The sequence below is a fragment of the Syngnathoides biaculeatus genome, chromosome 12, assembly GCF_019802595.1.
Source record: "Syngnathoides biaculeatus isolate LvHL_M chromosome 12, ASM1980259v1, whole genome shotgun sequence".
In the NCBI taxonomy this organism is placed as follows: domain Eukaryota; kingdom Metazoa; phylum Chordata; class Actinopteri; order Syngnathiformes; family Syngnathidae; genus Syngnathoides; species Syngnathoides biaculeatus.
Genome location: NC_084651.1, coordinates 29,155,145 through 29,169,024, shown reverse-complemented (window position 1 = coordinate 29,169,024; position 13,880 = coordinate 29,155,145). Strand labels below are relative to the sequence as shown.

The following is a 13,880-nucleotide window of genomic DNA, read 5'->3' as shown; positions in this document are numbered from 1 at the left end:
AGGAGCTTTCCCTATCATCAGAGCCAACTCGGCTGCTAGTCTGATGACACTACCACAATGTTGATCATAGAGCTGTGACCTAGGATGTCCTGGTGCAAAGTGCACGTTGACGCCCTCAGGTCTCAACATGGTGTTGGTTATGTACAATCCGTGACAAGCACCCAACCTAATTGTTAATTGGACAATCATTGTAATGTCCAGGCGAGGAAAAACAAGATCCAAGAATTCTCTCCATATCTGAGTTTCTCAGCTATGCTTTGTCTGGTACTTAACTTTGGCTCTTTTTGCCCAGGGTGACACTGCTAGGGAGATGTAAGTCCCCAAACTATATCAGAATCATTGGGACACAAACATTCTTCCACCACAAAACATGCCGGCTCAGGTAGGAGGTTGTACAAAAAAATGGTTAAAACAAAGTTTCTGTTGTCCTCTCAGGAAAAGAACTTCATTCAGATGGTGATGGAAGCAGGGAGTCTGGGGATCCAAAAGCAGATCATTAATCCTGCAAAGATGAGGAGTTTAGAAAGCCGATATGAACAAACACTACAGGAGCTTGCTGCTGTCATTAAGGTGATTTTATTAAATTCTAATGGTTTCATATGAAATGAGTGCATGTGCCCTGCTGTTGAAGTTAGCTGTGAATGTACAGTACACAGAATGTACAAACTCCCAAGTAAAAATGATGTAACCAAGATAAATTCAAAAAGTTGCATCGAAAGTAGAACCAATAAGATAACTGACAAAGTATTAAATACGCCAACTGGTGTTTATTTAATACATTATACAAAAACCTTTATTTGCAATGACGGCATCACAACACCTTCTGTATAGAGAAAATAGTCACATGGATTTCTGTGTGGTTGTGGCCTATTCCTCCTCACAAGCAGTCTTCATATATTGAAGGTTCCATGGAATTCTATTATGGCTGGGCCTTGAGTTTTTTTAGATTTCCAATTGGATTCAAGTCAGGTGATTGGCTGGGCGATTCTAGCAGCTTTGTTTTCTTTATTTGAAACCAATTGTTAGTTTCCTCATAGAACCTGAGCCAGACCCTGATATTCCCAATCTTAGATAAATACCTTAACACCATTTAGTATTTAAATAATCTGAGCCAACTCTCCATTTAAAGGGTTTAAGGTCCCCGTGGCTCCCGTGCGTCGCACAGCGAGCAGCAGCATATGATGGGAACTTTGCTTAAACTGAAATACAGTAAGACTGCAGGCATGAGGATTTCACGGAAACGATCGTTCCGTTACCATGTCGTTACCCAGCCTGAGAAAACACTGAACCGAAAGTCCATGTCTCAGATCTCAGGGCTTACTTTTAATAAAATTCTCCCATGTGTGGAATGTAAAACAAGTTCTCAACAAAATACAACAATCTGTATGAAACAAACCTACATGAACCCCTTTATTTTTAATGATTAAAACGCGCAGCTTTGTCAGTGCGGTTTACAAACAGCACCGGTTTCCGCTTCTGCGCTATGCATGCGCAAGGTCGACTTATTCATATCTGGGTCACTCAAATGCTAGTCAAACATGTCGGTTGCTAAGCGTAAAAGACAAAATGCTCATGCCTGCTAAGGCTTTATTCTGAAGTACATGTAAAAACCGGTTCCCATGAGCATTATCAATGAGAACCGAAAAATCGTTTTCCACCGTTTCCCAGGACAAAAACCAACGGAACCGAAAGATCGGTTACCATACTTGCTGAAATTCTCATGCCTGAGACTGGCACCCCACAGTATGTGTAGAAAACAGAGTCCACTATAGATTATGGCTATTGGCTGATGCGCAAACTTTTGACCTCCTACTCTGAGACTCCTCGTGGTCTTAAAAATTCCCTCTCTGAGCTCAGAGATGAATAACCAAGACCACTGGATGGAGGAATCGTTACTCTTGACAAACCACAAGCCTTTAACACAACATATTTCAAGATTTGTCAACAGCAGATAGGATACTGCAACATCTATTTCAACCTCAGGTGGTCTCAAGATGCTCACATTGAAAGACCAAATAAGCACTCAGTGTAAATGTTATGAGAAACATATTTATACGAAATGTAAGCATACAGTTCAATCAAAATGCTATGATTTCAGTTCTGTGGTGTGTTTATTTCATATACAAACATATACATCAACATTTACACAGGCTTAAAAATATTCAGGATGTAGACCATTTAAGTCCTGTGTACTCTTGGCCATCTGGATCCGGAAATATGTCACGAATTTTTGACACACAGCAGGATGGAAGCGGCACGTCGTTATTTCTGCTTACAATTCCCCAACACAAAAACTTCCTTCTGTTTTCATGGTTATGCAGAATTTACATGCACACCTGTGTATACAATAAAATAATCAGTTCACATTCATAATCTTCTACAGCTGAAAGACCCAAATCACTCCACTACACAGAGCCATCCACCCCATTTACATTTCTATTTTAAGCATTTAGTGCCCAAATAAAACCACAAGATACCGGTTTACATCTTTCAGTATAAAGTTTTGCGGTTTTGCTGATGGCATCTTGGGAACCTTGTGACTAAAATGGGGATGGACGGTTCTGGGTACGTTCTAGTGATGGCTCTCAGAAGAGGTCCCAGGATTTGGCACCAGTTTACCACATGAAATAATATTTATGGTGTTTGTTCCTTACAGACCTTATTTGTGAAAATAACTTAGACCTCAGCTAGTTGGTGTCAAAATGTTCATAAAAAATACATGGCCTTCGCATAATTTAAAAAAAACAACACTGAAAACTTCATGCATTCCAATATCTATAAATTTATGGCCCAAAGAAAAAGACTTCACAAATTCTCACCAGTCAGTGTTTCGAACACAAAGTATGTTTTCCTCCCTGGGTTTGACTTCTGCCAGTGCTGGATCAGCACATTCATGGCTAGCAATTTCATCTGCATTTGTACTTGTGTTCTTTCTAACTGTCTCAAATTGATAACCTTTAATACCTTTATATACTTTTCATTGTCCACCATCTTCATGGGACCCTTCAGAATCATGTTCATTGCTTGAATTATCAGAAAATTCATCAACATTCTCAAATTGATCTTACACTGCACTGGTAGGTGTAGAATCATGAATCTTTTCGGGAATTTCCGGTATGTGCTCGGGTTGTCCCGGGGAATTCGTCAGTGCGATCAGTTTTTGCTGATTAATGTTCTTTTCCTTTCGGCTTGTCCCGTTAGCGGTTGCCACACTGTCATCATTTTCTCCTGCATCTTCCTCTCTAACCCCAACTACCCTCATGTCTTCCCTCACAACATCCATCAACCTTCTATTTGGTCTTCCATGAACAATACCAAAACTAAAGCTTTTGCCTGGCAGCTCCATCCTCAGCACACACCAATATAATAAATATACTATTTTCTCTCATCTCTGGACATGTCCAAACCATCGACGTCTGCTCTCTCTAACCTTGTCTCCACAACATCCAACCTTGTCTGTCCCTCTAATGAGCTCATTTCTAATCTTATCCATCCTGCTCATTCCTAGAGAGAAGTTGAACATCTTCATTTCTGCCACCTCCAGTTCTGCTTCCTTTTGTCGCTTCAGTGCCACTGTCTCTAATCCGTACATCATGGACAGCCTCACCACTGTTTTGTAAACGTTGCCCTTCATCCGAGGAGAGACTCAACTGTCACATAACACACCAGACACCTTTCGCCAGCTGTTCCAACCTGCTTGGACCTGTTTCTTCACTTCCTTACCACACTCACCATTGCTGTGGATTGTTGACCCTAAGTATTTGAGGTCGTCCACTGTCGTTGTCTCATATCCCTGGAGCCTCAACCTTCCCCCTCCACCCCTCTCATTCACGCACATTTATTCAGTTTTTTCTTCTTCGGCTAATCTTCATGGCTCTCCTTTCCAGTGCATGCCTACATCTTTCTAATTGTTCCTCCAGCTGCACCCTGCTTTCACTGCAAATCACAATACCAGCGAACATCATGGTCCAAGGGGATTCCAATCTAACCATCTGTCAGCCTATCCATTACCACAGCAAACAGGAAGGGTCTCAGAGCTGATCCTTGATGCAGTCCCACCTCCACCATAAATTCTGTCACACCTACGGCACACCTCACCATTTTTGCTGATAATACGTACAAATGTTTCCTTCATATCTGATGTCTTGACTGATGACTTGAAACCAATCTTCCACCTCCATCTTTTACGTTATTGTTATTCCCATCAATTTTGAGACTGGTGACAGAATACTAGTGCCGTAATTTCCGGGCTGCAAGCCGCAACTTTTTTCACTGGCTTTCAACCCTGCGGTTTATGGGGTAATACAGCGCTAGCATTAGCGCAGCGTTAGTGCACTGGTGGTTATAAGCCTCGGTACAAAGAGCTTAATCCTAACGCGGCACTTACAATGAGACAAATGAGCCCACGTTGGTCTTTGTGCTATTTTTACAGCTGAGTTGTTAATTTTGACCTTCCCACTTGGGTGAATACCAGTGGTTCTTCATACTTCTCTGTGTCTCCCCAATGCACATCTCAAGTCATTCTTTCTACTAGTCCCGCTCTTTGAAGGTTTTTTTTTTTTTTTTTTTTTTAATCAATGTGAAATATTGCTATCTTTTTAACAATTTGGTTAACAAAACGAGCTCCATTAACAATAAATTCTTTCTGGTATGCTATAGCAAAGTATTATGTCTTTACAGAGAGTGCCTTACACACCTCCAAAGCATCTGGTTGTTTTATTGTGAAAAAATTCACTCCATTTTCAAAATCCTGCTATTACGATCAAGCAATACTTTCCCTTCACTTTGACTTACAGTAATTTGATAAAGTATAGGTGGCAACCCCTAACAGGACAAGCCGAAAGGAAAAGCAGAAGATAGATGGACAATTGGAATGGATACTGTTGTTTGCGAAACATTCCTCTATTTTGTCTTAAATTACCTTGTGGGTTATGTGTAGCACAAGTCAATCATGTTCTACAAAAAAAAAATATGAATAGGAATTGAATCCATTGGTTGTATAGTGTTGATTTACCTGTCCAACCATCCCTCATGTTGAGACATGCATTAGCCATGGCTCAGCAAGTTTTTTGCAGTTGTATTGGATTTAGTTATTAGTTGTATTGTTGTATTGGATTTTGCATGTTACCTCTTTGCCTGTGGATGAAATCATCCCCCTATTTTTCCAGTACTGTGCAAAAATACGCACCGTTGCAAATGCATCTCTGTAAATCGTTACACTTTTTCCTTTCATTAGTTTACATGCCTCACTTTGTGACACTCGTTCTGCTGTGTGTACAGAATAATGTGGTGGCAATTTCTGTGCTTTTAAGATTGGCTTTTGAAAGTACAGCATATCCTGATTCTGTTCTCCTGAATTCATTCTTTTTAGATGACCCATTTACCTCTTTCCCGTTGGTAATGGTTGATCCTTTACAATGCTTCTCCTTTTTGCCGTTTTCTCTGCCAATTCTTGCCAATCATGTTTTGTTCTGTCCTCCAGAAGTGGTAGCAATGTTGCTGGGTTAAGAGTTGTACAACTTTCTGTTGTGACAACAGCGTCACATTGCATGACAGGCATCTGGCTGACAATAGAAATGTCTGTCTGCAAGTCTAATGCTGAGACTGTGTGAGGAACACAACAAAACAATTTGTGCATTAACATCCACCGCCATTGATGCTGCACATGCTGCACTAATTTGGTTGAAAATTAAGATCTCCATGTCTTTGGGTCAGAACCAAGGTCATAAAATGACCTTTACAATCGACCATTTGATAAAAGGTTTTATCATAAATTGGTAAAGCCAAGACCGTGCTTGTCACTAATGCTTGCTGTATGTCGCAAATGCATTTCCACTTTCAACAATGTCATTTTTATCCATCCATCAATTTTCTACCGCTTTTCCGGGTCGGGTCGCGGGGAAGTAGCTTCAGCAGGGATACCCATACTTCCCTTTCCCAAGCCACTTCTTCCAGCTCTTCCGGAGGGATCCCGAAGCGTTCCCAAGCCAGCTGAGAGACATAGTCTCTCCAGCGTGTCCTGGGTCATCCTCGGGATCTCTTTCTGGTGGGACATGCCCAGAAAACCTCTCCAGGGAGGCGTCCAGGAGGCATCCTAATCAGATGCCCCAGCCACCTCATCTGGCTTCTCTCAATGCAGAGGAGTACCGGCTCGACACTGAGCCCCTCCCGGATGACCGAGCTTCTCACCCTATTTCTAAGGGAGAGCCCGGACACCCTGCGGAGGAAACTGATTTCGGCTGCTTGTGTTTATGTCTTCCTCATTTTGTGTAATGGAGCTGTTATTTCTGCATAATTTGGTACCAAAATTCAGCTGTAATTTATCAATCCCAAAAATGAACTTTGTTTCTGTTTGTGGCTTTGGAGTTTGTAGAATATTTAACCTGTTCTTGGCAATTTGGGAGTTTTTTTTTTTTTTAAATATTTTATTTTTGCTTGCTTTGTGCCCATCCTCAGCCAGATGCTTTAAAAGAGCCACTGAGTCTTTTTCACGTCTCTTTTTCAGGGGAAGCATTCAGTACATGTACATAAACTAAGAGTAATCGAATTTTATACATGCTCGCCGTCATTATTTGAGAGTAAATGGTTGGACTTTCACAGTAATGTTGTGGTAGTCTTGTAAAAGTATGTCGCTTGCTTCCAAATGTAAATGGAAATTAATATTGTCATCCTGTAGCCACTGGGGTTGAGAAAAATGTTACTTATGTACAACAGTGAATATTATTGCGTCTGGTCTAAGGGAATTCAGCAAAGTGTAAGTGTGCTATTTTTTTTCTTTAACTTTTTCAGCATGGAGGGCATGACTAACATTCTTCCAAAGTTCCTGGTGCCAACCAACAAATTGGGTGATGTGGGCTTTATAGCCAGTTAACCCTTCAACGGCCTTTTTGACATCCTCCATAATCCAAGTACCACAGACTAAAAGAGTTGGGTCGACGCCGTCCCGTGTCTGGGTTGGCTACTTGTATAGTTGAAAAACCATTTTCTCATCCAGAGGGAGAGGTATGGCCTGAGGTGCAGTCGGCACCGGTTTTAGTTTTGACGAAGTCCAGTCTGTCCCATTTGATCTCGTTATTCTTTGTGATGTCATGTCATATTGTGGAAAAGGAAGTTGTGGGTAGTCTCTTTATTTTCAACTTTCCCTTGTCGTCGTGAAGTTGGTCCTGTCTTGTCATCATCTTCTCTGAAACATTTCATTTTCTTTTCCTCGACTTACTTTGCCCATTTGCTCACTTACATTTTCTTTCTCTACCTCATTTTCTTTTTGCCTTCTATCTCCTCTTTTAAGGCTATTTTCATCCAATATTCCGGCTCATCATAACCATGCTTTTTAATTGTAGAGCAAATTTGTGTAGCGCATTTCATACAAGAGGTAACTCAATGTGCTTTACATGCTTAAAAGAATTTAAAAACATAGAGATTAAACATTTAAAATGGGATAACAGAAATAACAAAATATATAGAAAAAGTACAATTAAAATCACGTACAGTGCAAGAAATATGATTAAAAATTGAAATACTCTAAAAAGCATGACAGAGTTTTCAACCTGGATTTAAAAACATTCACACTTGGCGCTGACCTCCCCTCTTTTAGCAACTTATTCCATTTGTGTGCAGCATAATACATAGATTTCCGTTGATGTCACCACAGTCCCAGGATTCCCTTGTCTTCCATTGTGTGTGCGTGTCTCTCTCTCTCTCTCTCTCCTCTCTCTCTCTCTCTCTCTCTCTCCCTCCCTCCTACACCACCCCCCCCCCCCCCCCCCCGTAATTGGAAACCTATCTATAGGTAAATGCCATAGAAATCCTCTCGAGGGATTTGTTTTCGAGAAGAAGCAGGAAGTGACGTAAAGGACAGCGGCGCCTACAAGTGGACTCGTTTGTTTCCATTAGTTTTACCTCCAGGAAGGTAGCTCGTTGTTCATTCATGTTAGCCAAAATGCCAGCTCATTGCATTGCTGGACATTGCTTTAACACTCGGGAGAATGGATTTAGTCTTCATAAGTTTGCAAGAGACCCCGTTTGTTGCTAAAAATGGATTGCACGGGTGCAGAGGATGAGAGCTTCGTGGGTTCCAAATAACAGGGAGGTGTGTTTACAGCTACTAAAAATAATAATAGTTTGGGGCGGACCACATAATCGGTCTCTCATAACATCAAAAGATCCGCGTACGAAAATGTCGATGTACGTGTCGGACGGCGTCGGATGCTGCTGCGCAGACGGCGAATCTGAAGAACCCAGCCGAAAATGCCTCACTCAGCCACGTGCAAACATGCGCCCCGGCTTGACAGTGTTTATCAAGTACTACGGCGGCTTTAAACATTCCCCTAAAAGCAACACGGCTTGGCTCCATTATATGCCACCACGGTGCCGAAAATCAGCCAAACCGGCTGTGGTGCCACGTTCGGCGGTCACTGCTTCTGCGCGTTGGGCTTTGCAGATGGGGGCAGCTCTGAAGAACCCAGGCGAGAATGCCTCACTCAGCCGCGTGCGCGCATAAAACACCTCGGCTCGACTGTTGCTCAGTACTGTGGCATCTGTGAACAACCCCCTAAAGCAGCACGGCTCGGCTCCATCATAAGCCACACCGGCCGACTGCAATGAGCCGCGATGGCTCATCTCCGCCGGCCGGCAGCTAGTTTAAAAGCTTTCGGAAACAAGCCAGACTGAGCAATTCATTATTTGCTGCAAATCAAGTCGCACTGACTTCACAATAGTTTTGAAAAAGTCAGATGGTATTGAGTCAAGACAGCTTGTTGGTTGCAGCTGCTGAACAGTTTTCTTTACAGTTTTTGGTCAACTGTATCAAAATCTGACAAACTGATAGTTTTCCTTGGATGGCTTCAGACGTGAAATCATTTGCTCATTCTGCTGATTTGTGCTGACATTTGACCTTTGTTTTTTCAGATTCAGCTTTATTGGCCAAGTGTGTAAAAACAAAGAATTTTTCTCCTGCCCTGCTACGACATTCAGAACAAAGAACAACATAGGAACCAGAACAAAGAGCAAGAGACATTTCTGTTTATAGGACCTATTCCTTATAAGTCATGCAAGATGTAAAATCTTATTCATTTAGAACAAGTAAGAGATAAGTGTGTTAACATCCCACTTTTTGTTAAGCCTGTACAGAGTGCCTTTACTCATTCGCGGTTCCTGTTATAGACCAGTCCAATATCAATTGTGCAAAGGGAGCAGTTTAAAGTGACGAATCGTGCGATTTATAAGATATAAAAAAATTTATTACTAAGACTAATACTGATTGGACCAACAAGATGTGAGTGAGTGTCCTAACATGGTACAAGGCAGAGAAATAGAAGGTTCGCTGATCAAGAATTTAATGACTTAATTGGGAGAGGGGGAAAAAAACAGTTGGATTTCCTGCTACTTTTGACTTTCATTAATGTGTAGTGCTTTCCCAACGGAAAGAGCTGGAAGAGCTGGTGGCCAGGATGTGGAGGATCCAAAAGGATCCTGCCTGCTCCGGACCTTGTTCACATTGTGTTCAAGTCCTCATTAGTGGATAGCGTGGTGCCAACAATCCGTTCAGCAGTTTTGATTGTCCGTTTTCACTAAAATAACAGGCAAACTCATTGCATTTGTCAGCTAAGAGTTCTGAATCTATCTCATTCAGGTGGGTTGTAAGCTTGTCAACCACAGCAAACTGAGCACGAGTATTGTTGAGGTTCTTACTGATGATTTCGGAAAAGTGTTGCTGTCCAGCCATAACTAACTCTTGGTTAAAATTACAAAGACACTGTCTGCAGAGGTCATAGTCAATTTGGAGTTTAGTTTTTCTCCCCTTGCGTTCTACTTTCCTACACTCTTGATTTAGATCTCTTGACCATGCTCCTCAACGGTGTTCTAGGTCGCCTCAGGATGGTCTTAGTTTTAACAGGAGCTACAGTATTTATGGCATTTGTGATTTTCGAGGTGAAATTGTCCTAAAGTTCATCAACTGTGGCACAGCAACAGTCTCTATAAACTTAGTGGCGGTACTCTCATTTATGTACCTTTTCCTAATAGATATAGAGGTTGTCTGAACTTTTGGAAGAATCAGTAATTCAAAAAATACACAAAAATGGTCAGAAATAACCATATCCTTAATGTCATTCGATAAAATTTCAACATCAGGAAAGATGACCAGGTCTAAGATGTGACCTTGAGTGTGACTTAGACCCTGAATATTGAGAGAGGTCAAATGTGTCTAGTGTGGCAGAAAGGTTTTTGGATGTTTTTTCCATGTAATTATCAACATGAATGTTAAAGTCCTTGTTTTGACAAAATAGCTGTACTCTGTCCAAATAACTGAGAAAGATCCTCCATAAATTTTCTATTGTATCTTGAAGGTCTATAAATTTTTAAAACAATAACCTTTGGGTCACCTTTAACTAAAAAAAAAAAAACATATTCAAAGGAGTTAAAATCACCCATTATAATTTCCTGACATTGAAATAATGATGGCAGCGCGGTGGATCAGCTGGTGAAGCATTGCCCTCACAGTTCTGAGGATCCGGGTGCGATCCCGGACCCGCCTATGTGGAGTTCGCATGTTCTCCCCGTGCCTGCGTGGGTTAACTCCGGCCACTCCGGTTTCTTCCCATATCCCAAAACATGCAACATTAATTGGATACTCTAAATTGCCCTAGGTGTGATTGTGTGAGTGTGGCTGTTTGTCTGTATGTGCCCTGTGACTGGCTGGCAAGCAGTTCAGGGTGTACCCCGCCTCCTGCCATTGACAGCTGGGATACACTCCAGCACTCCTTGTGACCCTCCTGAGGATAAGCGTCAAAAGAAAATAAATGGATGGATGAAATAATGATTTAAAAACAACAGCAATACCCCCACCCTTTTTCCCTGTTCGATACTTAATAAAATTAAAATTCACTGGTGTTGCCTCACTTATAATGGTATTGCAGCTACTTTCTTTTAACCATGTTTCATTTAAAAACAAAAAGTCCATATCATAGGTTGTAATGATGTCATGAATCAACATTGATTTGTTACCTAGTCACCTGATTTCAAAAAGACTAGTCTCGGAGAGACAGCTGGAGACAATGTTAGACCAGGGGTGTCAAACTCCCTTTGGTCTGCGGGCCGAATACAGCTTAATTTGAGATCAAGCGGGCCGGACCAGTAAACTCATTGCAAAATTACATAGAACTAACAATAAGCCCACTTTTTTCCTTTTGTATTAGTCACTAATACTAATAATTAGTCCAAAGAATGAGTAAATTATCAAAATGTTTATTAACAGAATTTTCCTTTTACATTATGAACAATATATTATGAACAAGAGAATAACATAAGAACATAAATAAAGTATGTGCAATTTTAACAACACTTTTACACAGTTAAACATATATTTAAGTGTGTTGTACATAAAACTGATCACAGAAATAGTAACAATGTTCCAAAAACATTTAGTACCAGCCTTGTGGAACTTAAAATCAACATCTGGAAAGCAATTTGAACAAATGAATAACTCACAGCAATTATTCGTCTTGCTTGGAATTTGCCCTTGAAACTTGACATCGTTTATCCTGCACAAGTGCATCAATATGAGGCATCATGTCCTGAGAAGCAGCCAATTTCAGAATCTCATTCAAATGCTTATGTGTGAGCTTTGAGTGCAGCTTTGTTTTATTAATGTTCATTAGTGAGAAAACTCACAAGGTAGGTTGTCCCAAACATGGACAATGTTTTAGCAGCTAGTTATGTCAATGAGGGATAGCCTGGTAGGAGGTACTTGTAAAATGTGTCCAAGCTTACAGAGGCAAATCTGTCCTTCACTTCTACATCACACTGCAAATCAATGATTTCAAGTTGCATGGCAACGGGCAAATCAAAAGCTTTGACTGTGAATGGTGAACGAAAAACTGCAAAATCTGTTTCGAGTTCGCTAAAAACCTGAAATCTTTTCTCAAACTCCATCAACAGCCCTGAAATCTTCTCTTTGTACCGTTTCACGTCAGAATTAACGCTTGCTGCGCACATATCTTTTAAATAGGGAAAATGAGCAGAGTCACCGCTTGCCACCTGCGTCTCCCATAACCCGAGCTTTAACTTGAATGCACGTATGCTGTCATAATACTGTTACGATTTTTTTGCGTCCCTGCAACATTTTGTTAAGAATATTCAAGTGCTCAGTGATGTCAACCATAAACGCAAGGTCCTGCAGCCACAGATGGCACTGTAATTCCTTAACATGTTTACCTTTTTTCTCCATGAATTGTCCGATTTCATCACGTAAATCAAAGAAGCGCTTTAGCACAGCACCTCTGCTTAACCATCGTACGTTCGTGTGATAAGGCACACCATGGATAATGTTACAGTCACTGAGAAAGCTGTCAAATTGACGATGATTGAGACCTCTGGCTCGGATGAAATTAACAGTTCGGACAACCACCTCCATGACGTGATCCATTCTTAGCGATTTGCTGCATAATGCCTCCTGATGCAAAATGAAATGAAATGTCCAAAAATTACCTCCCCCATTTGCGGCTTGTACTTTATCTCTGAACTTTGTCACAACACCTGCCTTTTTACCGATCATTGATGGCGCACCATCAGTAGCCAGGCTTACGCTGCGTGACCAGTCCGCTCCGACTCTGTCCAGCGCTCCAATGACGCAGCTGAAAATGTCCTCAGCTGTTGTGGTGTCGATCATCGGCACCAGCTCGAGAAACTCGTCTGTGACATTCAAAGTCTTGTCAACTCCACGAATGAGAATGGCCAGTTGAGCGACGTCCGTGATATCAGTACTCTCATCAAACGCAACAGAAAATGCCACAAATGACCCTACTTTGCGTTTTAGTTGGTGGTCCAAATCTGCAGAGAGTTCCGAAATCCCGTCTGCCACGGTATTTCTTGTCAAGCTTATATTGGCGAAAGCATGTCGCTTCTCAGGACACACAATTTCAGCAGCCGTCAGCAAGCAGTTTTTGATGAACTCTCCATCACTGTACGGCTTTGATGCCATTGCTATTTGGCTCGCAATTAGGTAGCTGGCTTTCACCGCAGCATCACTGGCTTCTCGGCTCTGGGTGAAAACAGATTGCTGATTCTTCAGACGCGCCATCATTTCATTTACCTTCTGTTTTCTCAATTCTCCATGCAAACTGTTGTATTTTTCACCATGCTGAGTTTCGTAATGGCGCCGAATATTGTATTCTTTAAGCACCGAAACTTGCTGCTGGCACACCAGGCACACGGGTTTCCCATTCACCTCCGTGAACATATAAGAACATGTTAATTTTTCTTGAAAAGTCCGACACTCTGTGTCTACTTTTCTCCTTTTTGACAAAGACATTTTGCTGATGAGGGTGCGAGGCAAACGGAAAAGTAGATAATGCAATTGCCGCCAATAGACGCTGTACAGACGTTCAATTTTACCAGGTCAAGGTGGTCCTAGTTCCGCCGCAGTGTTGCTTTCATGTTGTCTGCACGTACTAAAACAATGCGCCCCCTAGCGGATAATACAGGAACTACAAAAATTTAAAGAAAATTCATATTTTTTTTATACAATGCAGCTTTCTTCCCCGGGCCGTACCAAACCACCAGACGGGCCGGATCCGGCCCGCGGGCCGTATGTTTGACACGCCTGGGTTAGACTCATGTTTTATCCTCTAAGTTGGAAGTTCTACTTGTTTTGTGCCACATCTATTTGACCAACTTTCTGTCCCTTGTGGTTCTAGGGATGAAAAATACCTGATCTCCATAGCGGTCTGAGTTATTCTGGAAAAGACCCGGTAAATATGAGAGATCTACAGATTAGAGTCTTCATGGGTGCAGGAGGGGCCTATCTATTTTAGTAGACTGGTTTCAGGCGAGGGGGGATGGGAGGAAAATCTTGGCTTGGTATGGGCTGGGGTCCCTCGTTG

At 41.6% G+C, this 13,880-nt stretch overlaps 1 protein-coding gene across 8 annotated transcripts in view; it reads left to right on the top strand.

Moving 5' to 3' along the window:
• Positions 1-13,880, top strand: part of ddx51 (DEAD (Asp-Glu-Ala-Asp) box polypeptide 51) — a 116,013-nt gene that overhangs the window by 62,238 nt on the left and 39,895 nt on the right. For 5 of the 8 annotated variants that reach the window (XM_061836751.1, XM_061836750.1, XM_061836752.1 and 2 more), the window contains exon 15: positions 436-570. In XM_061836751.1, the coding sequence (XP_061692735.1) occupies positions 436-570 (135 nt within the window). Of the gene's footprint in view, positions 1-435; positions 571-6,789; positions 6,823-8,907; positions 8,950-13,694; positions 13,716-13,880 lie in introns of those variants that run through there. The other 3 variants (XM_061836758.1, XM_061836754.1, XM_061836755.1) reach the window with 3 other exon arrangements.